Source organism: Varanus komodoensis, unplaced genomic scaffold (assembly GCF_004798865.1).
Source record: "Varanus komodoensis strain SLA01 unplaced genomic scaffold, ASM479886v1 scaffold35, whole genome shotgun sequence".
Taxonomy (NCBI): domain Eukaryota; kingdom Metazoa; phylum Chordata; class Lepidosauria; order Squamata; family Varanidae; genus Varanus; species Varanus komodoensis.
In genome coordinates, this window is record NW_025335856.1 from 4,646,829 (window position 1) to 4,669,670 (window position 22,842).

The following is a 22,842-nucleotide window of genomic DNA, read 5'->3' on the forward strand; positions in this document are numbered from 1 at the left end:
AAATCTCTTCTAACTCTTCTGTCTTGGCCAGCAGCAGTTCCTGCCAGGAGCAGGCAGGTGTCCACTGCTCTTTCAGCCCCAAGGCTCTTGAAAACACTCTGCATTGAAATAGGGAACTAGAGCTTGTTGGGAAAAGTAATCTCCCACTGCTTGCCCTGAGAATTGCAGCTAGGCTCAGAAACAACAGGGGCAAGAGGGAGGAGAGAGAGGAGAGCAGCATTCCTGCTAATGGAAGAATGCCAGTGCTTTGTCCCTGGTAGCCCTGGGTCCACCACACCACCGTATGTAGTGAAGGATGGGCTGTTCAGTAGGTGGAAACTGCAGAAAGGACAAAGGCATGAAGCCTTCTAAAAAAGGCTTTGTTGGAGGAATCTCATGCCCCTTCTGGAAGACCTCTGTTTGGAGGAGGACCTGGAGTCCTTTGAGCTGAACGTTGCAGACCTTGAGGCAAATGAGCAGGACCTCAGGGATCGGACCTTCCCCAGAGCCCCTCCTGGACCTGGAAGCACACGGTGAGTGGCTGCCCGATCACAAGGCACGGTTTCAGAGGGCTTTCAGATGTAGGATGGCCTGCCTGAGGAATGAGGACTGCTCGAGTAAAGGGATAATGAATAAGACTTCAATCCTGAGCAGACCAGTCCTCCTGTAGCTGGGTTCTGGGACCTCAGGCTTGAGCACCTTCTATTCTAGGTCCAGAACGCTGGACGTGAATTGCCTTGTCAGTGGACCTCCTGGGGCTGACGCTGCCTGCCACCAACCTTGCCTTGGTCCTGGCCCAGCCAAGTCCCCGGAACGCTGTCCTTGTCCTCCCAGCTGCAGAACGGAGAGACCCTTAGCTCAGCGAGAGAGCAACTGGTTTGCATGCAGGCTGACCTGGTCCAGCCCCAGCTTTGCCCTCTGCTGATGCAGAAGGCTGCTGCTTGGGTTTCTTGGTGGCCGTTGCCCATCAGAACGAAGAATGCCTCCCTGGAGCTCCCGGTGTTTCGATTTCAGACTGTCCACTGACGCGGACTTTAATGTTCAGCTAGAATAGCCCGGCCAGACAGAAAGCAGTACCCTGTGCTTACTGGAGGCAGCATGGACAGCAATAAATCAGGGAATTAGAACTGTATCTCTGGTTTCACCTGGGACACTGGGAAGAGTCTCCCACAGTCCCACCTTTGTCCCTTTGCTTTCCCGTGGGTTGCTTTTCTTCTGCCTAAAAAATCTGGTGCTAGAGCCTCTTATCAGTGGAGAAGCAGCTCATGCACACAATTATTCTGTAAATCTGATAACAAGGGGGTGGAATGTAATTTGTGTTCTCTGTACAGGTACACACTGGTGGTCAACAGGATATTTGTTGTGCTCTGCCGAGAAGGAAGAACCAGGGAGGTTGCTGTGGAAACTGTAAATCTGAATTTCCTCACTTTTATGAGGGATCACAGTGTTAGACAAGTGGTTCCGCTTCGGAATGTCCCACACCCCCCTTAGCCCACTGGAATTAAAGTCCTTGGGAGAGGATGTGCAATTTCAAAAATGCAAAGAGGAGGAACGCCGGATGATAGCAAAGCCTCACTGTGGCCTTAGGTGCTCTGGAGTGCCCTTCCCAACTTTGGTGCCCTGCACCGGTGCTGGACTACAGCTCCTGTCATTCCCAACCGTCATAGTTATTCTCTGCTAGCTGAGAATGATGAGAGCTGTAGTCCTATGCATCTGGAGTGGGCCAGGATCTAGAGACTTGTTTCATGCCATCTCCATCGGTTGGAAGCTCTCGTCTTCCCAATGAACAAATAGCATTTGGAGCAATCTCTTTTTCCATGTCTCTTTCTCTGACATTTCATGAATTGTGGTGTGTGTGACCTGCTGAAAATGCTCTTACTTTTCTCCTTGTCCCCCTTCCCTCCCCACCCCTTTTCTACTTTCCTGTTATGCCCCTTTCATGGTGTTTATGGCATCCCAGAAGCCTCTTTAGCTGAGGAGCAGGATAAAAAAGCTCATTCAGTAGCTGACACACACAGAGGAACCCCCAAACAAGGGCTGCGTTCAGACACAATATCAGTCCAGGTCTCAATGCGACACAGGAGCAGAGCTTCTGCTTGCACACATGCGCAACCACAGCTGAATGTCACAACACCCTCCGCACTTCAGACATTGGCTCCGTCCATCATCTCTGGCCTCTCGCAGCTGAATCATACATCCCTGATACCAAGGGATTAACACACGTGCTTGCATGTGCCTGGCAGGTTGCTCAGGTGTTTTCCTACCATGCTGAAGAAGCAGGATTGATTATCTAATTGTATGGGTGGTGGCTTCCAAAAAGGCATCCCCAGGTACCTTGTAAGGACTTTCTGGCCATGCTTGGAAGTGCATGTGAGCATCACAAGCAGAGTCCAGGAATGCCCTTTGGAACAGAAGCTTGCATGTGTAGTGGAGAAGACGACTTGGTATTGATTTTGATGGGGTAGAGGCCAGGAGCAGGTGATGCACTGGGGTGTAAGAATGGTCGTCACTTGAAGGACAGGACCCATCTGCCCTCTGCTGGATAAAAGGAAAACTCTAGTTCAGGTTGTGTCTTGTGGCAAATGTCTTGAAATGAGCAAGGTTTGTGATTGGCTTGTGGGCTAGCTGAAGCTGATAAGCTCTTGTAGTCATCGTTGCTCTGTGGACTTCAGGGTCCATCATGCATTCCTCTGCAAATATGAATAACCTGGGCTTGGAAAAAGAATCCTGTGCCCAGTGGAGTGATTGTTTATTACATCAAAGAGCATGTGCGCTCTCGCGCTCTCGCTCTCGCTCTCGCTCGCTCTCTCTCTCTCTCTCTCTCTCACACACACACACAGAATGAGAGAATGAGAGAGAGAACAAGAGCAATGGTATTGGCTGTAACAATATCATTTTATTTTTATTTATGTTTTGAATTACATCCTGCTTTCTCTCCCAATCCATGCCAAGGACAGTAGTAAAATAAATCCCGACCATTGCACAATAGAAAAAAAGAAAAATGACATGGCAGCAAAGAACAAAGCTTTGAATGAACAAGGGATAACCTCCTGAAAGCAGAAAACAAGGCAATCAAATCAAGACAAGGGCACAGGCCCACTAACAGTGGCAAGAAGCCACCCCCAAACTCCAAGAATTTGCAAGTCTTAGCCAGGAGTTGAATGACTGACAATGCAGGATTCCGACATGGTTCCTGGAAAGGCCATTCTTTAGAGGTTTTAATATTATTATTTTAATTTTGTATTTCCACAAAACAAACCCAGAAAAATACAGCTTTTCTGACATAAATGTGAATAAATCACATATTTTACATGCATTTCCATGCATCACTTAATAAATGCATATGAAATGTGCATCTGTGTTTGTGCATAGGGTGGAGGTCATGACAAAAAGGCCCTGCTCCTTATATTCACTTCATGCTACTCTCCAGTCCAAAGATACCAAACAGGTACTCAGAGGCTACACAAAAGTGCACCACTTTGGATTTGTGTTCCAGTTTTCCAGGGAATTCAGCACGGCCGTGGGTTCAGCCCCTGCGCCTTCATCCTTCAGGAGAACCTTTCCAGTTGCATTTCCTCCTCTCCCTTGTTCATTCCCTGCAGCCCAAGCAGCTGTTCTGGAACAGCGACTGCACCCGCCGATGCCGATGCTTCCGTCGCAACCTCATCCAGTGCGACCCGCGCCAGTGCAAGTCAGACGAGGAGTGCGCCCTGAAGAACGGAGTGCGCGGCTGCTTCAGCACAAAGAGCTCCTACTGCATCGCAGCAGGCGGAGGGGTGTTCCGCACATTCGACGGGGCCTTCCTCCGTTTCCCTGCCAACTGCGCTTTCGTCCTCTCCACCATCTGCCAGAAGCTCCCCGATGTCTCCTTCCAGCTCATCATCAACTTTGACAAGTGGTCTTACCCCAACCTGACGGTCGTCTCGCCCATTTACTTCTACATCAACGAGGAGCAGATTCTCATCAGTGATCGCAATACAGTCAAGGTATGGTATCCCTCCACGATGGAGGCCAGCCTCATCTGTTGGTGATGGTGGCCCTCCGAGGAGCTGCCTGTGAACCAGGATGCACATCTGAGTCCTGTTCCAAACAGTGAGCATAGCCGGGATGGGGAGCAAGGCTGTGTGAGCGACTCCACTGAAAGCTCAAGCAGGACCTTGGATAGCTCCAAGGGGACCTGAGCTTGGTAGGAGGAGTCCGAGTAGTCCCTCCTGCTCCAGGGCTTCAGGGCAAGTGCATCCATTGGGTGGCGGTGATGAGAGTGAATCCTTCCTCCACCTCTGCTTCTGAGATGATGGCCTCATGTCTTGGTAACACACAAAACAAACGGACAAATGCTATTCCAAAACTGGGAAATGCAATCCATTAATAACCATTCCAATTCTGTAGTTCCTACCTTTTGCAATCCAGCCTAGAATCAATTGTAGTTGTTTAGCAGCTATTTACACCTTTCCCCCTACATTGCAATGATTATTATTTCATCACCAATACCAAATGGATTTGTTCCATTGACCCAATTAATTTCCCTTTATGACTTGACTTTCCCATATATTTTCAGGCTAAGAGGCCTTCTGTGCCAAATATTAGCATCTACTCCCTTGGAGAGTACACACCTTACGTTTTCACTTGTTTGCTATTGGAATCCAAGCTTAAAACAACATGCTTGCCATCGTTAATTTTGACTTACTTTTAATCCAGCTTTTTCACCTAATAATTATATGGCTGAGGGCTTTAAGCAGAGGAGATCTAACCCTATAGACCCCATACTGATGTTAACCAGGATCTGAAACTGTACATTTTGGGCTTAAAAGCCTGGCTCTCTCTCCATGACCTGGGAAAGTCAGATTCTCTTGCTAATACACCAACAGCTCCTATCACTCTTGTGCATTTCAAATTTCAGAATATATGAATGCCAAATTTCTGGCTGTGAATCTGGAGCCCTTAAAGCTAAAATTCATATCCTTACATCCCCCAATTTTGCAAAATACTCTAAGCCTACCAGCTGATCTGAAGTATTGAGTTTGAAATAAGCATAACATGAACAGCTCAGTAAAGATGTACCATGTAAATTTTGGATGTACGATGTCAAGCTTAAAGAGCAAGGCCTTTCAAATGGTGTATGCTAATCCAGTGATCTTGTTAAATTCTGGATTTATCCGAAAGGGAAAACTAACAAGCAACCTTAGCCTAAAATGCAATTTATTTACACAATCAGGTGAATGGGACACAGGTAAACATCCCCTTTGTGACCGGTTTGTCAACCAAAATCTACAGCATGGAGGGCTTCCTGGTCATTGACACAAGCCCCGACATACAGATCCACTATAACGGCTACAACGTCATCAAAATAGCCATCAGCGAGCGCCTGCAAAATAAAGTCTGCGGCCTCTGCGGGAACTTCAACGGGGACCGGACGGATGATTACGTCACCCTGAGAGGGAAACCGGCTGTGAGCAGCGTCTTCCTGGCCCAGAGTTGGAAGACCAACGGCATGCAAAAAAGGTGAGGTTGAACAGGGCAGGGGCGGGGGGCGTATTCTGCAACCAGTACACTTGCTCCGCATTAGGGCCAGCTCTGTCATTACGGTGTCTTCTTTTGGGATGGTGCGACATGGCCTCCTGCAACAGCAGGGCATTGGCCTCGATGGCCTCCATGGCCCCTTCCAACTCTACTCTTCTTTGATTCTATGAGCCCATATTATACACGCACATGCCAGCTCAAGACTTTCTTGAGTTTCCTTCCTAGCACGAGGAAGGAACATTTCCCTCCGGGTCACCTACCCCATCCTAGCAGATTTTCTCTCCACCAGGAGATTTTTGTCAATCAATGAGTCTTAACTGCCCATTCCAGCCCATGCCACCCCATCATGATATGCAGGGATAACTCACAAAGATGCAGTGATGCATTTCACTCCCAGCTGCTGCGAGAATTGCAGCTAAGCTTGGAGGGACTGGCGAGAGGATGTGGCCAGTGATGCTGCCATCCCGACACCCAGGGTCCCAGGGCTTCGTCCCTGCGAGCAGTGGTTTCACTGCACCTCTGTGGAACTCCCACTGCACCTGCTCCACACCCGCTAATTTAGTCTGCTGCTTCGGGTGAGGTGGAGGATATTGTCCCCTTGCCAGAAATCAAAGACAAGTTTAGCTGTTGGCTTCTGTATGTGAAATGGGAGTAGAATCCACCTATTCATGTGACAAAATGCTGTAGGCCAAGCCCTGCTTTCCTGCTCCAAAGGATGAGGTTGTCTTCATGATAGAAAGCAATTGGGTACCCTCCAGTGTTTGGACTACCACTCCCATCTCCCCGACCATTGGCCAATCTGGCTGGTGGGAGCTATAATCCAGAACAGAGGAAAGGACAGAGCGTAGGCACCTGGCAAGCCTCCCTTAAGGACAGCGTCACAAGGAGCACTTTGAAGATGCTGGCTTTTTTGTCATATCAAAGAGGGAGTTTTGCAGCCCTTCCTGTTGATGGGCTGGCCCAAGTGGGTGGAGACACCCCACCACTTGGGGAGCTCTTTGCCCCCAGAGATGTTTATGTCGTTCCTAGTGACAGGCTGTGGGTCCCAAGGGTGCCCTTCACCATGGCCCTCCCCCCATGGTCCCCACACGTCCCTCCACCTTCCCGGTAACGCTGGAGCTTTCTCTGTGCTTCCAGCTGCAACGAGCTCCAGTATGCACAGTACGCCTCGGCCTGTGACAACGTGCAGATCCAGGTGCTGCAGAGCGACAGCTACTGCCTCAAGCTGACCGACATGAAAGGCTTCTTCCAGCCCTGTTACGGGCTGCTGGACCCGCTGCCCTTCTACGAATCCTGCTTTCTGGATGGCTGCTACAACCAGAAGAAGCACCAGCTCTGTGGCTCGCTGGCAGCCTACGGGGAGGCCTGCCGGTCCTTCGGCATCCTCAGCACCGAATGGATCGAGAAGGAGAATTGCTGTAAGCGAGAGAGGCTTTGCTTGTTCTCCTTCCTCCCAAGCGCTTCCCTGGGTTGGTCGTCTTGAGCTTCCCTAAGTCAAGAAAATACCTGCTCAAGTTCTCATGGCAAGGGTGGGAAACAGAGAAAACACAACGCAGTTTTGGTGTGATGGCGCCTGCTCTTAGGCAGTCATCACGGATTCATCACTCCTTACGCAGCACACATAATGCAACAGTCGGGGCATAGCTTTTTATGCAGAGAGCAAAGGAGAGATTGCCGGAAAGCACACATGGAGTTGTACGCTTTGATCAGGCTGCTGAGCTGCTTTCGGCCAGACGGCCGGATTCCATTTGGGAGAAGTCTGCCCAGGCTGCATTCCAGTGTGTGTGCCAATGCTCATGGCAATGTGAACGCAAAAGGCATGGGGCCACAAGCACCACCCATTGTTGCGTTATGCTCTTGCTGCCAGAAACTTAGCATTAACCAGGGCATTGCAATCTTTCAGGACAGGGGGAAAATGCTGCAAAGTCTGAGGAACTACTGAACAAGCAGAGGAAAGCATGTAGGGAAGAGGAAGCGGGGATGACCTTGCAGGAAACCCCAGAAGAGTAGCTATAGAATTTGGTTTACTGGACCGATATGCAAAGAAAGCAGTATCTGCCATAGCCTTTTGAGTTACCCTGCAGTGTGCCTCTGGATCACAACCTTGCTTGCAAGGCCTAATGCAAAGACCTAACATAATCCCGCCAGTGTTGATTAGCTTTGGTCATGTTAAATGACAGATTATTCCACACATGCATCCGACTGACCCCAGCAGTGGCTAGTTGACACAGGAAAACGACCCAGTTGTGTTGGTTCCTAGTTGGGTTGATCCACTGGCTGCATCAGCTGTTGGATTTGGCTTACGACATGTTACTGCAATTTTCGACAAAGCCAACCCAACTCCCTGGGAGCTAAGATGGAACATGTAAAACCTTCTCACAGCATAAATAATAATAATAACAACAACAACAACAGAGAAGGTTGTTGTAGCCATGGAAATGACCATGGAGGATATAAGAAGAGCCCTGTTGGATCGGCATCCTTTTCTTCATAACGCCAGCAGACATCAAACCCTTTTTCTTGCCTGTGTTCCCTCCCTTTTAGTGTCCTTGACCAAGAGAGGTTTTCTCCTGGGTGATCATTGCCTGTCTAAGCAGCGAACAGCCATTCAGCCAACTGGTTTCAAAGTAAATTGGTTGTCCTTGTTTGTTTGTTTTCCTTTTTAGCAGGAGTGGTTGAAGATCCCTGTGTAGGGGCAGACTGTCCCAACAGGACTTGTGAGGTGGATAACGGTGGAGAGCTGTGCGGTTGCATTGAACCCCCTCCGTACGGAAACAGTGAGTGCCCACGACAACAGCTGCCAAGGGGGGTGAGCAACTGGGAAAGTCAGCTCCAGTCAGCTAAAGAGGGATTGGACACGCATTCAGAGGAGCCAGAGAGACCATCTGCTGCTGTACTCACTCTCCATTTGCCAAGGGCCCCAGCCCCTGAACATCACGCTTGTTCACATTTTATGAGCCAAGATGTCTAGGTCATGGACATCCTCACGGCAAGCACTTTCAAGTGATGGGGAGTATTGAAGCATCCAGATTTAGTAACAATTAGTCATCCCAATGGGTGGGATAGAATTTTAATAAATAAATAACATGCAGGCATGGTCTGGAGGACATGGATTGGGAGACATTTTTCCTTCTCCTTCATAAAGTTGGGGGTCATCCCATGACATGGATTGGTGAGAGGTTTGGGATAGATAAAAGATAGGATTTCTTCACGCAGTATCCCATAAATCTACGGAAGAACCTGTAGTTTTATTCTTCCCGTGGCTGCTAATTCTGCATATCCTTGAGATATAGTTTCCATCTTTTCAGTCCCTATTTTCTAAACATTCAGAGATCCTTCTGCAGGACACTCAACTTGGTTTTGTTCATGAGATATACTATTTGATTGAGAAACAACATGATACCAAAACTGTGGGAATGATAAGACAAAGATTCTTGTTTTGAATGGCCAGGGCAGAACATTCATGGCCTTCGATCGTTTGAAGCAGGTCTTCTGCAGAGATATATTTGTTCGAGTTCTGACAACTGCAGTTTGCCTGCACTAAGCCAGTTTAATTCAGTGCTGGATCAGTCCCTTGGAACTTGAAAAAAGGCCCATTAATCTATGTTTCTCCCTTTGTTTCCTGTAGTACCATCTCATCTAGCCTTTCTTTCTAGCTTGCCCTGAGCCCCTGCGTGTAATCTGATTTCCATACAAATGGATACACATTAACACACACACACCAAAAATCAATTTTGCACTGCTCTCTTCCTGGCTAATGGTGAATGCCAATTGCTTGTAGCTTCAGTTTGTCAACACTGGAAAATACCACTTGGATCCATCCATCAAGCCTGGAGTGACTAGAGGAGAAGGATTTATGTATTAAAGCAGCACAAAAGACTCCTTTCAGATGTTACAGCAACCCAGAGCTATTTTGAGGTCTGACTTGTTCTGAAGATAAGCAGGAGTAAGTGATCCTACTGGATCCCATTGACTGATCTCTTCTGCTACAAGTGGGCGGAGCCAGACAACCTAAGTGTGCTCTCACCCTGGGTTCTAATCCCAGGCTGTGTCTCCAGCAATGTTCTAGAATCCCTAGGCTGTTGAGTTCCTCCCATTTGTATCAGCCAGAGGGGATCCGGCACATTCCTGCTTTATTCACAATAGCCATGATAGGCAGGGGGACACCAGGGTTGTTGTGCCATCCACACGGAGCAGAAAATCATCCTCGGGCCTTCTGGTCCTGGTTAAAGGACAAGCTCTGTCCTGAGAGATCACATCTGGAAAGCGGAACTGACAAGTGGCCTTTTTGCTGGTGAATCAAACATGGTCTGCAAACTTAGAAGGTTATCCAAAGCTTGCAACACATCAAAACCTTCACTTTGTCAGGATGCTGTTTCAGGCTGTAGGGCAACCTGGTCCCCATTGTTGCCTGGTAGCAACATTCCCCATTATTCTGGACTACAACCCTCATCAGTCCCAGCCAGTATGGGAAATGGCCAGGGATCATAGGAATTGCAGTCCAAAATATCTGGAGGGCAATGGCTCACCTACTTCTTGCTTAAAGAATTCGGCATTGCACCTGAATTTGACCTGCAGTTAAAGCAGAGTCACTTCTTCTCTGCACGTATTTGTTAGTATGCCGTGTAGTTTCAGGCAGTTCCACCCAGTACCTCTGTTTAAATAATACATGCACAGACACTGCCACCTTAATGAACCAACTTGCAATTAACCCAATTCCCTTAGTCTTGCATGAAGGTGGTGGGCAGACATAAATGGCGGGCCATCAGGATTGGGTGCACCTGAATTGCTCATGGCCACATCTTTGAGGTCCAGTTTTGCCAAGGTCCTGGCCTCTCATGGCCTCCTAAACACTCCACAGTTGTGCATCTCAGTGGCTGCCCACGTCTTATCAACACATGAGAGTCATATTGGATCAGGCTGCAGGACCATCTAGTCCAGCATTCACCACCTGCCCATGGGAAGCCCACAAGCAGGACAAGGGTGCAAAGGTACCTTCCCACTCATGTCCCCCGGCACCTGGTATGCATACAGTAGGCAAACTCCCTCTGCCTTCTCTTCCACGGATTGGACCACTGGTGGGCTTCCCAGCTAACTGGCCACTGTGTGGTCTGCATGCCACACTAGAGGAACCCGTGGCCGATCCAGCAGGGCTCTTCTTATATCTCACGAGTCCAACAGCACACTCTTGCCCACCTCGCCCAGCCACTGGATCACACAAATGAACCACTTCTGGCACCCAAAGCAGCAAATAGCCACCAGGTAGCAAGCAGCCACGGATCTCTTTTGGGGTAGACTAACGACTCTGCGCTCCCTTCCAGACACACACGATATCTTGGATGCCGAAGTGACCTGCAAAGCGGCCCAGATGGAGGTGTCCATCTCCAAGTGCAAGCTGTTCCAGCTGGGCTTTGAGAGAGAAGGCGTGCGCATCAACGACCGCCACTGTCCCGGCATCGAGGGCGAAGATTTCATCTCCTTCCAGATCAATAACACCAAGGGCAACTGCGGGAACATCGTGCAGGTCAGGGCGCTGGAGGAGCTCTGGGCTCGCCTGTCCTCCCCATGGTGCTCTTCACTTCGTAACATCTTCTGGGTTTGCTTCACTGACATCCCGGTCAAAAATGCTTTGCATCACTGCCATCAAGAAAGTATTGCGAGCCTTTTAATGCTATTTATTTATCTATAATGTGCATATGGCATTTTACAGGGTTTCATAAGCAATAATATAGGCAGGTCCCTGTTCTGGGGTAAATTATGTTGCAAAGTAGATTATGAGAATTTTATTATCAAGCTGTCCTGAGGACCTAATGTAAAGAGGGGCCCTGCCTGTTCCTCCATTTGTCTCTCACACGTAAAGCTGTTCGAGGAACTTCCAGCTGACCTGTTTAAGAGTTGAGAGTGCAGCCCCATGGCCTCGTGGCATGTTCTGGGGAGACACAGGCTTATCTGAGTCTTGGCTCTGGGATCCTTCGACCCTGGGACTCTGCACACAGAGACTCTGCCCTACCTGGTGGAAAGCCAGTGTGGGGAGAACTGTGTAAGCTGCCTTTCTGAGGAAGCAGATTGGGCGCAGAGATGAGGGGAAGGGGCACACCGGGGGCAGGGAGAGGGAGGCGCTGTACCGATGGCTGGCTCCATGTCCAGATGGCACCCCAGCATCCTTTCCTGCCATGCAAGTTTAGACAGAGGAGAGGCCTACAACTCCCAGCATTCCCCTCCCAGGGTGTAGTCTTCTGGAAGCCACCAGGTTGAGAAGGCTGAAGCAGAGTAGGGGAATTAGGGCTATTCAGTATGGGAAGAACTGGGTATTGAGGCAGGCAGGCAGGCAGGCAGGTAGGCAGGAAGGACATCCCAGAGACATTGGAGATTATTCCACGCATAAGGAACAGCAATTCCAGTGATAGTTAATTACACTTTCAGCAGATTGAAGTTTACATCCCCACTTCTTTATTTTTTAGAATCAATTTATCCTTCATGTGGAAACTGCTAGTGGGGAGAAGCTTCTTGTTTCTTCCATACAGGCCAGTGAATTCCTGCCTGAGCGTCGTGGCAGTGCAGGTGATCTGGGGACATTTCCCCTTTGCATCCTGAGGCTGGGGGTCTTAGCAAGCGTGCGTGGCCCATTTCCACTCCTCTCTGGTTATCCATCCGCAGGAAGTGGTTGGTCCTGCAACCAACCCGTTAAAGCGCCATGTTGAGCAGCTGCCTCCATCCCATTTGACTGCATTGGTGCAACACCCTTCCTCCATTGATCGTGGTGGGGCTTCCCTCTGAGCAGATACGAATAGGATTGTGTTGCAGCATCGGTATGCACGTTAGCAGATAGGACCATCCCAGCCCTGAGAGGTGCGTGCATCATGCGGAATTTTTTTCCCCTAGCACCGGTGTCTTTTCCCCCCTCCACAGTCCAACAGCACCCACATCATGTACAAAAACACGGTCTGGATCGAAAGCGCAAACAACACAGGAAACATAATCACCCGTGACCGGACCATCAATGTCGAATTCTCCTGTGCCTACGAGCTTGACATCAAAATTTCACTGGATTCCGTTGTGAGGCCAATGCTCAGGTAAGAGAAACACCTGGGTCCTTGTGCATATGGAAAGGTCAGTTGCTGGGATGCAGGATGGCATCCCATCTCGCTGGGGTAATCTGAGGGGTACGGGGTCTCCTGAGGTGACATCCACCTTGGAGCCTGTTCGCAGAGTAGACTGGGATGCAGTCCTGTGGGCGTGGATGCCATCCCCATGCCTGCATCCCTGGAAGTGATGCAACGTGTTGCAGAGCAGAAATGTCAGGAACCGGGCTATAAATCCACCCCGGTTCACGTGCTCCAGGTTCACCCATTCGGTTGTATCGAAAGTTAGTCCTGCTGAGAGCTGGCCATTGAAATGAATGAAGCAATTCTAAGTAGGATTAAAATTCCATATAACAAATTATGTTGTTCCTGTGCATCTCATGAGTGGAGCCGGCTGGAGCTGGGGGTCAGACTAGATGGCCCAGGAGACCCCTTCTGGCTTGTTCAGTTCCTGTTTCTGTGAAATCTCAGGGAACTCTCCTGTGTTTGTTAAAATACACCCCCACATGGTGTGTGAATTAGCCCAGCCACTGCCCCACCAGTCAGAACGCAAGAATTCTTTGAGAGGGAGCCATTTTTCTCCCTCTCCGGTTTCTTTGCCGCATGCACCCTTTTGTATACTCCCATCATGCGTCTCCCTGCTTCTGTTCTAAGCCAAACAAGCTGTGCCGCTCTGCCCATTCCTTGTAAGGGAACTTGCTTCAGCTCCTGAATCATCTGAGGTATCCTTTCCTTTTTGCACCAAACAATCCCGGAGTCTCTTGCTTTGCAGGCAAAATTTCAGAAGGGCTTGACCTTCATGCAGAAGAACTTCTCATATCTAGGCCTTCTAGAACAACTAGCAACATTCAAATATCATTTGGAGAAAACAGAACCTAGTCCTTGCTACATGCTTGAAAAATACAAAAACATCCCGGCAGTCAAAACATTTCATTGACAAATACAACCGAGTTTTCAAAAATATTTTAAAAAACTGCTTGATATCACTAATAATAAATAGTGACCTCCTTTGTCAAATTTAATAAAGTAGGTGATATCCAAAAGGGTTGTATTGATCTGTTTTATCTGAAAGCTGTTTGACAGAGTTGCTGTTTTGAACTTTCTTTAATGTATTAGTTATTTTATGGTGTTTTTAATATTTTGCTGTAAGCTGCCCGGATAATCTATTTGAAAGGCAGTGTATGCACTTAAAATACTAATAAAAACCTGAGGCAGATTTCGACCTGCATTTCTCAAAAAGCACGCTTTTTCAACCAGTCTTTTCCATCCATTCTTCATAAGCTCCTCTCTCTTTCTCTCCCCCACCCTCCGCTCCCTTATAGTGTGATTAACCTGACAGTGCCAACACAAGAAGGGAGTTTCACAACCAAGATGGCGCTGTACAAAAACTCCTCTTACAAGCACCCCTACCGGCAAGGGGAAGTGGTATTGACCACCCGTGATGTGTTGTACGTGGGGGTCTTTGTCCTCGGCGCAGATTCCACCCATCTCATCCTAATGCTGAACAAATGTTACGCAACACCTTCCCGCGACAGCAACGACAAGCTCCGGTACTTCATCATTGAAGAAGGGTGAGTGACTTCCGTTTGCCTTCCTCCCTCTCTCTGAGATTGAGAAAGGTGTTGTCTGCAAAGCCCTCGCAGGTGTCTCACACCTGTGAAACTTTGGTGTGTTGCAGCTGCCAGAATATAAAGGACAACACGATTGGGATCGAAGAGAATGGAGTTTCGCTCACCTGCCGTTTCCACGTCACTGTCTTCAAATTCATTGGGGATTATGATGAAGTTCACCTCCACTGTGCGGTCTCCCTTTGTGACTCAGAAAGATATTCTTGCAAAATAGTGAGTGTTGTGGAAACTTACACCCAGGCCCCATAGCTTTGCAAAGCCCAAACTCTCCTTAGGAACCACTGCATGAGTCCTGAGGATGAGTCTCCTCAGTGGTGACCTCAAAACTCTCGAATGCCAGAGCCTGTGAGCTCCCCTTGGTTCAAGCCTCCGGGGCTTTAGTTTCAGTTCTGAAGTCCACTCACTGAGGACACTCTTCTCTTTCTCTCCTGGCTTGGTCAGAACTGTCCTCAGAACAGCCGGAGGGCCAGTGACTATACCAAAGAGCTCAACGAGCAGATCATCTCTGTGGGACCCATCCGGAGAAAGCGTAAGTGTGATATTTCTCCATAGTTTCAGCACAGATATTGGATTTGCTTAACTGCATGGCCATGTAGAAATCTGGGAGCAGTTGTCTCACAGTTGTTTCTTAAAATAGTCCTTCTCTGGTCTCCAAGGAAACCGAGATGGAATGGAAACTGGGAATTTGGCTGGCCACAAGCCAATGTTCTTGTGAGCTTTAAGATGGATGATTTGCTCACTTTTTCTTCACTTGCACTTTTTCTTTTCTTGCATCATCATCCCTACACAGACCAAAACCTACTGGTGGTTCTCCCATTATTTGTCTACTGCTTGTCTTTTAGGCCTAGACTGGTGTGAAGACAATGGAGGCTGTGAGCAGATATGCACAAGCCAGGTGGATGGGCCCCTGTGCAGTTGTGTCACCGGGACCCTGCAAGAAGATGGCAAGAGCTGCCGAGGTGACGTATCAAGGCGTTCTTCAAATATTCTCTTAAGAACTTTCGGGGTGAGAGATGGAGGCATTACTACAGTGTTGGGATGCCCTAACTCTTAACACACCTCAACCCGTCTTTTGCCTTTGATGTACTGAACCCATGCCTCCACCACGCCTCCCTTCGTTAGAACTCTGTTGTGACGTGAAGTTGCTTAATCTGGTCATTGGTCCATGTGCCCAGAGTTGTCTACTTATGGCAGCAACTTTCCAACACTTAAAGCAGGAACCTTTTGCACATGAAGTAGATACTCTAGTGCTGAGGACACATGCCAGAGAAATCTGCAGTGGGCTAAATAAGCTGTCTATGATGTAGGCTGTGGATTTTGCAGCTGCTTGGCTTTGCCCATGTCACTCACATTCGGAAGACATTAAGGCTTGTTTTTTCCCAGTTTGGCAGGCACTTGCACACTTAGTGTGCACTTGTACAAATGCTTTAACTTGTGTTTGTTAATGTGCATTAGCACAAGGAGAACAAAACTCCAGTAAAAGAAATCCAATTCTGTTGATAAGTGAATGACAGAACAAAAGATAGCTCGCAGTCCTTAAAACACAGGTGGAACAGAATTAGCAAAATCCATACATCCCTGCTGTTGAGTCATGACCCTTCAAGTTTCTTTAACCTGCTTTGGCACGTGACTTGCTTTCTCAACATGCCACATCCTTTTCCTATATGTGTATGTTGAGCTGGGATGGGAAGAAGTGTTGGCTTATCGCTCTCCCTTGGCTGGTGAGAGTTGCTTACAGCCACCTGGATGACATGCAGTGGTGTCAGCTGTCAGCCCGATTCCTCCCCTCCTTGCTCCCTGGCACACCCTTTGCGGTTGATTTCTAACCTTGGAGAGGTAGCTGGCATAGTTGTTTCCATGCTGGCTGCAAAGGGTGTGGAGGTCCCAGCCCTGAGGTCAGGCTATGAATGACCCTATGGCTCTTCTAAGCCAGTGGTTTTCAGCCACCAGTCTGTGGACCAGTGCCAGTCTGCGGGAGATTTCCTGCGGGAGATTTCCTGTCTGCTTGCCACAGACTGGTGTGAGGGCTGGCCGTGCTCTACCACCTCTTCCTCCATTGGCATCCTGTTTGTGGGGCGGGGTGCTGCTGCCTCTGCGGGGACCAGAGAGGGGAGAGATGGCTCGGTGGGAGCCACGCTGTGCCGATGTTGGTATTTTGTTCTTTTGTTGGCATTTTTTGTTGCCTGGTTTCTGGTTGTTTTGGAGACTTTTCATCCTTTGGGTATTGCGTTTAGAAACTAGTGCATAGAATACAATGTTATGTGTATGGCGCTTCTTGTTTCTGCCTCAGTGGTCCCTGAGATGGTTTTCCCATTTTTGCCAGTCCCCAGCTGTGGAAAGGTTGCAAACACTATTCTGGACAATGCTGGGAAACTGCAGGAGTGACACATGTCCACTTTGCTACTTCCCACCCTGGCAGAGTTGCTCTCCTTCCTGCCCTGCCCCCAGAATGCCCCCTTCTTCCTTGCTCCAGGGTTGCTCTGAGGAGCTCAGAGATGCATCTCTTTCCACACCGGCTGCAGGTGGTGGGGAACAATTGGAGTGTGGCTCCCCAGCTGCAAGATTAGAGCTTTTTCTGACCTTGCCCCTGGGAATCCAGACAGTCCCACTGGCGTCTTGGGGCCACTGTGTTGCTGTCAATGGATCAAATATGGCTAGTCTATTGTGGCTTGTGTGTTCATCTCCCTCCCTTTTTCCCTTTAGCAACCAGCTCTTCAACTGGACCTCAAGCCAGGCTGTTTCCACTTCTGGTCCTCCAGTTCTCATCATGGTACATTCTCTATAAATCAAACCCAACCTCATAATTATCCCACGGCATCCATTTAAAGTACTGAACTTTGATCACTCTAACTCCCTGTAAGGATAAACCACATGCAATGCTAAACCTGCAACCAATTTGCTGTTGTCACTCTTTGCCACCAATGACAACCTTTGTGTTTGTGGCTGCACTGGAGTTGTTCACCTGTTTAAATGGTCTTCACAAAGCTGGAAAAGTTTAACAGGGCACCCAACTCTCCTAAACCATCAGGGATGTAACCAACATGAAGCGTAGCAAATAGCCAATGTTGTTTCTTCTTGTTTTGATATTCTTTTTAGTCTTCATTTGTAAAGGAACCTCTATTCCTTCTCAGTGTTTAAATGTGAAGGGGAAAGGTTTTGCTTGCTTGATTACAACAGGTTCATGAAAGAAAAGGGAAATATTGGGCCACAGGTCCTTGGTAGTCATGAGTCTGCTGTTATAGTATTTCAGAATTACTGCTTTTACATTCCTCCTTTTCTCTAAGATCTAGATCGCGCTGTAGCCATTTCTTTATTTCCTTTGTATATGAGTGGCCATGAGTTTTGTGGGCCCTCCGGTTAATTCCTTCCTACAATGACCAACCGAAATGTGGCTTTCACACCAGTGGTCTCAAAGGATCAATAGATCGGCAATCCCTTTGCCCACCTTGAAAGATGTTCCCAGAGACCAGTCAACATTAGGTGAAGCTGTTCCAGTCTGTGTTACAGCTACCATTGTGAGCATTCACAAGTTCAGTTTTATACGAGCAAGCATTGGTTCACACGGAATGGATTTAAGACTAAACACTAGGTGCTCAGCCTAGTTTCCTGGTAGCCTTCTACTCAGGAAGCCTTCCTTCGACTGAGGACTTCTAGAAACAGATCCTTGTGTATTCAGGTATAACACTGTACTGTGGAAATAAATCCATCAGAAGCAGGGCATCCACCACAAAGTCAGTCAAAAACCTTGATGAACTGCGAACTGCAGTCTTTCCATGCTACAGACCAGGAGTGAGCACCTTGGGAGCATCCAGGGGTCCTTTCCCCCCACCCGGAAGCTACACTCCTGCCACCCGTATTGCAAACACCACTGCCAAATTGCTGGTGCATTTCAGCCTCAATTCAGCAGCAAACGAGGTGCATTTTCTATTTAAGACAAGAAATAGAGGGAGTGTAGTTTTGCATTACAACAAAGCATGGCCCCCTTGCATACCTTGTGGTTTTTTTCTTGACACTGTTGCACAACTCCAACTGCGTCTTTCCCCTCCCTGCTACAGACGTGCTTGGGTTGAGCAGACATCCCTTCTTTTGAGGGACACCTGGGAATGATAGTTCTGTGACGGGCGCATGGCTAAGATTCTCAGCATCTCACCAAGTTGCAGGTCCCTGTATTCTTTGGGGAGAAGCCATGCATGAAAGTGGATGCCCAACAGGGCCTGTGTTTTAGTCTGAGCTACGGTCTGCTTTAATTATGCTCACATGTTGCCTTTGAACTCAGTAAATGGCTCACAGAGGAGCTCTGGTCAGCTGGAATGTCGTTTTTCTCCCTTTGATCCAGTCTTGGTGAGTCCTCCATCCCTTTTTATTATACATTCAGCCAAATAATTTAAACATGGATTATTCATAAATAAAGCATGGTGTTCAGATACTTTTGTTGTCTGTTCTTCCATCTAATGGGGAATTGAGATCAACATAAAACAATATTCAGAATAATCACACATGTATTCCTGAGATGAAACACAGGCAGGTCAAAAGCCTGCAATTATGAAAGGGCAACTGTCTTCTCTTTCTTCTTTTTTGAGAAACTTTTGATAATACTAGATGTAAGTTTATTTTTAGAAATATAAGGAAAATTATGACTTGGTATCTTCCAGATGTTCTGGGCTGCACTGCTCTACACACCCAGCCGGTTGACAAAACAACCAAGTCAATGCCATGTAACCGAATACCATGCAAATGGTCATGAGGAGTGACTCCCTTCTGAAATAGTGATGCCTCGAACTGTGAATGTCCCCAAGTTTGAACGTTCTAGAGTTTGAGCACTAAAATCTAGATAAGATGGTTCCAAAGGTTGACGGGTGCGTCTCAGTTCGAACTGTGGGCACAGTGAAAAAAATGCTCCAGTGCTTTTTCAATTCATTTTCAGTGCCTTTTCGATTGTTCTCAGTGCCTTTTCAGTGTGGGCCTCTTTGATAGTTTTCAGTGCTGTTTCGATCCGTTTTCAGTGCCTTTTTTATTGTTCTTGGTGCCTTTTCAGTGAATGACTTTTCGATTGTTTTCAGTGTCTTTTCAGAGGGTGCCTTTTTTATCTTTCAGGCAGTAAATGCAATTTTCATTTGATTACACAGTACTGTACATATTTACATACTTTATTAATTATATTCAAGTTTTAATTGATAAATTTGGCATTTAATTGTGTTATTTTTATCTTAAATTATGCATCTTTGCTGTTTAAGTTTATTGAGATGGTTATTGATCAGGGTCTGGAAATGGATTAATTCACTTTCCATTATTTCTAATGGGGAACATTGCTTTGGACTTCAAACAATTCAGAGTTCAAACAGCCTCCTGAAATGCGTTACGTTCGAAGTCTGAGGCACCACTGTATCATGACCTTGCATCGTATTAACCATGCCTCTTTCGGCTTGCAGAGGCTTCTGTTAAATACGTTCGTTCCTCTAGATTAAGCATATCAGAGAGAAAGCATGAGTCAAACATTATCTCCAGAGAATTGATCGTATGCGTGCACACTGTGAAAACAAGCCCTCTCATAACAGCAGAGAATTAATGTACTTCAGGGAGAGGTGCAGATCTTCTACTCTAGTTTCTGTTAATACTTCTCAGTGCAAAATCCTGAGTTTTAACAGGCCAAATGCAGCAGAACACCAAAGCTGTGCAGCTTATCAAAAGGGTATCTGCATTCAACATGGCACAGCAATGCAAAGACCAAAATATCAGACACACACAGTCTGAAGTTGAACTTGCCTGGGGCCTGCTGAGCTCAGTCCTTAAATGTCTGCCCAGTTCTGCCCAGAAGGCAATGTGGGATACAATATCAGCCCCTGAGGATGGCAGGCAGCAGGGAATCCCAGGACTGGCTGGGCCTGGGTAAAATATTAGCACATCTTTCCTAAGCCTGGTGCCCTCCCAATTTGTTGGACTTCAGCTCCCCGCATTCCAAGCCAGCAAAGCATTTGGAGGGCATTGGGCTGGGGAAGGCTGTACAGTCTCTCAGCCTTCTGCTTGTGCTCCGTGCGGTGGAGCAAAGGTGAGCACAAACCTAGAGAACAACCTGGAGAACAAACTAGAATCATAGAACCATAGAATACTAGAGTTGGAACGGGCCATGAAGGCCATCGGGTCCCAAGCCCTGCTTTTGCTGGACACCCAGTCACACCATCCCACTCAGATGACCATCCAGTTTCTTTCCGAAAGCCTCCAGTGTGGGAGAGCCCCCCACCTCTCCAGGCAGCTGGTCCCACTGTCGTATTGCTCTGACAGTGAGGAAACTTTTCCTGATATCTAGCCTGCATCTGGGTTGTTGCAACCCAGACAGAGAACCACCTGGATTTCTTAAGGCAGCCAGCTGGAGCAAATCCAGGCCGCCTCTCATACTAGATTTTAGATGTCCTATAAGTGGTACATCTTCCTGAAGGCTATGCAGGGGTTCCACCCAGTTTTTCTTGGACTGCCCAGCACCCTCATCAAGGGCTCCGGCCATCCCTCCCAGGCCAGTCAAGTGCCAGGCTTAATGTCCTTGCTATAATGTGTACCCAATGCAGCCAGGAAGCACCTGAGCACTTGTGGGAGGGACTTAATTTCGGTCCTGTTGGCCTTGCGCATGTGCTCAGCTCACATGTATGGCATCCTGCAACAGCAGCGGGGTGGACCCAATGGCCTTCTGGCCCCTTCCAACTCTGCTGTTCCATGATTCTAGTTACAATGATGGCTAACAGCTTTAAAAGAGGATTGAGCAAATTTATTTGGAAGTCTCTCAATGGTTGTTAGGCCTGAATGGAACCTCCATGTTCAAAGGCAGTATTCCTGTGAGCATCAGCAAGTGCCTTTGGGGAAAGTGGAAGCTGAACAAAACAAGTTTTGGCCTGATTTAGTGCAAAACGCTAGTCATGTTCTTCCCTTTACAATCTTCCCATACTGTGGCCTATTCCCGAAAATGTGTGTAAGAAAGACGTCCCTCGACTTCACACATCCTTTCAAGCTCAACTTCTCTTTCATATTCCAACAGATCTTCCATGTCTTCCTCTATCACTTTATTCAGCTCCGTCAAGATAACATCTAAAGCCTGAAACACACAAGAGAGCCGTCCCCAAATTTTAGATGAAAAAGGGAAACTGCAGGCAGAAATGGAAAAAATAAGCTTAATTTTATTAAGACCCCCACGCAAGTGTAGCTGAGTCCCAGAGGTTTCATCCACAAATGAGGAGTGGGGGGGGGGGGTTGATTTGCTGGGAACAGGACTGTTGTTTTCATGACAAAAGCAGTGACAGCAACTTGTAATTTGAGACAAAGCAATATCCCATCAGGTCCCCATCCCCAAAAAATAAAAAATGCAGCATGAAGTAAATTTCAAACTTGCTGATTTGCTGCCATCTACTGACAGGTTCAGTTTACAGATCCCCGGTTCCCACTGCCTTGTTTTTCTCTCATGATCATATACATGGCTCCTTGGATGCCCACAGGGGTAAGCTGCACTGACCTCTTTTAAAAACCTTTAAAAAATCCCCTTCCTTCAGGCCAGGTGGGCAAAGCTGCGCAGGCACTTGGAATTCCATTTGGGATGGTTGCCAAGGAACACTGGGATTTGGAAAGGTCATTTCAAAGACTTGTAAGGACATTCCCCCTCCTTCAGGCACTGCAGTTTTGCTACCCAGGAACCCAGAATGGGACTTCAGGGGTTTCTGAAGGCTTACCAGTTAATTCCATGTTGTCCTTTTGTAGGGACAACTAGAATAACTAGCGTTCCCCACCTGGTGGTTGCATATTTACTCTAAGGGGTAAACTACTGAGCATAAAAGTCAACACAGCAAGAGGGCAACCATTCTGGGGAGAAATAGTGCAAACATGCTCCTCCTCAGTCCAAAGTCATCATCCTGCTCAACTGAGGCAGTAGCAGAAATCAGAGTGGTTGCATTATACCAGTTTTGCCTGCTCCTCTGGGTAAAAACCCCATGCAATTAAAAATGAGTATATCATGAAGAACGTTTCTAACTCTTCCTACTCCTTGGTGGTCTAGTTTCTACATCCAGGGAGGATTCACCCATGACTCCTGCACTTTGAACTAGGGCGGTCCGTTGTTGCACCCCAGACCTGTTTTCTCATTCCCGTCTTGGCAATGCACATTGCCTGCATGTTTTAACCCATAAAACCATGCAGGGCTCAGGGCAACAGTCCCAGAAGGGGACAGAAAGGAAAAGGGCCTTCTGTGTGTTGGCCCCCTGCCCCCCAGTCCTAGAAGAGTCTACCCACCTGTCGGGCGCCAATGCTGTTCTCCTTCCAGCACCAGGTTAAACCTGTTCTCCCCTCCTAAAGCCTATGATAGGTCAGTTAAAGCAGCAGCACTGATCAGGTCTAATATCTAACTGAAATTATTTCAACTATTTAAATTGGTTTAAATTTGGCCTGTGCTTTATGATTTCTGTGGACCAGCCAAAGAGCTGTGGCTAATGGATGGTACAGAATTAAGAAAAAGAGACAAAAGAAATAACAGTAGTGATAAGCCACCCCGAGGTTTCGGCAAGGGGCGGCATAGAAATGTTATAATAATAATAATGATGATAATAATAATAATAATAATAATAATAATAATAATAATAATAATAATGAATGGTATGGTG

At 47.6% G+C, this 22,842-nt stretch overlaps 1 protein-coding gene across 3 annotated transcripts in view; it reads left to right on the forward strand.

The window, feature by feature from the left end:
* Positions 1-18,635, forward strand: part of LOC123028025 (tubulin-specific chaperone cofactor E-like protein) — a 94,337-nt gene extending 75,702 nt beyond the window's left edge. For all 3 annotated transcript variants that reach the window (XM_044439458.1, XM_044439449.1, XM_044439450.1), the window contains 11 exons: positions 3,582-3,965; positions 5,195-5,481; positions 6,637-6,917; positions 8,166-8,276; positions 10,821-11,023; positions 12,409-12,572; positions 13,904-14,152; positions 14,260-14,422; positions 14,651-14,738; positions 15,052-15,168; positions 16,913-18,635. In XM_044439458.1, coding sequence (XP_044295393.1) covers positions 3,582-3,965; positions 5,195-5,481; positions 6,637-6,917; positions 8,166-8,276; positions 10,821-11,023; positions 12,409-12,572; positions 13,904-14,152; positions 14,260-14,422; positions 14,651-14,738; positions 15,052-15,168; positions 16,913-17,013 — 2,148 coding nt within the window. In that variant the 3' untranslated portion in view covers positions 17,014-18,635. The remainder of the gene's footprint in view (positions 1-3,581; positions 3,966-5,194; positions 5,482-6,636; positions 6,918-8,165; positions 8,277-10,820; positions 11,024-12,408; positions 12,573-13,903; positions 14,153-14,259; positions 14,423-14,650; positions 14,739-15,051; positions 15,169-16,912) is intronic.
* The last annotated feature ends 4,207 nt before the right edge of the window (positions 18,636-22,842 follow it).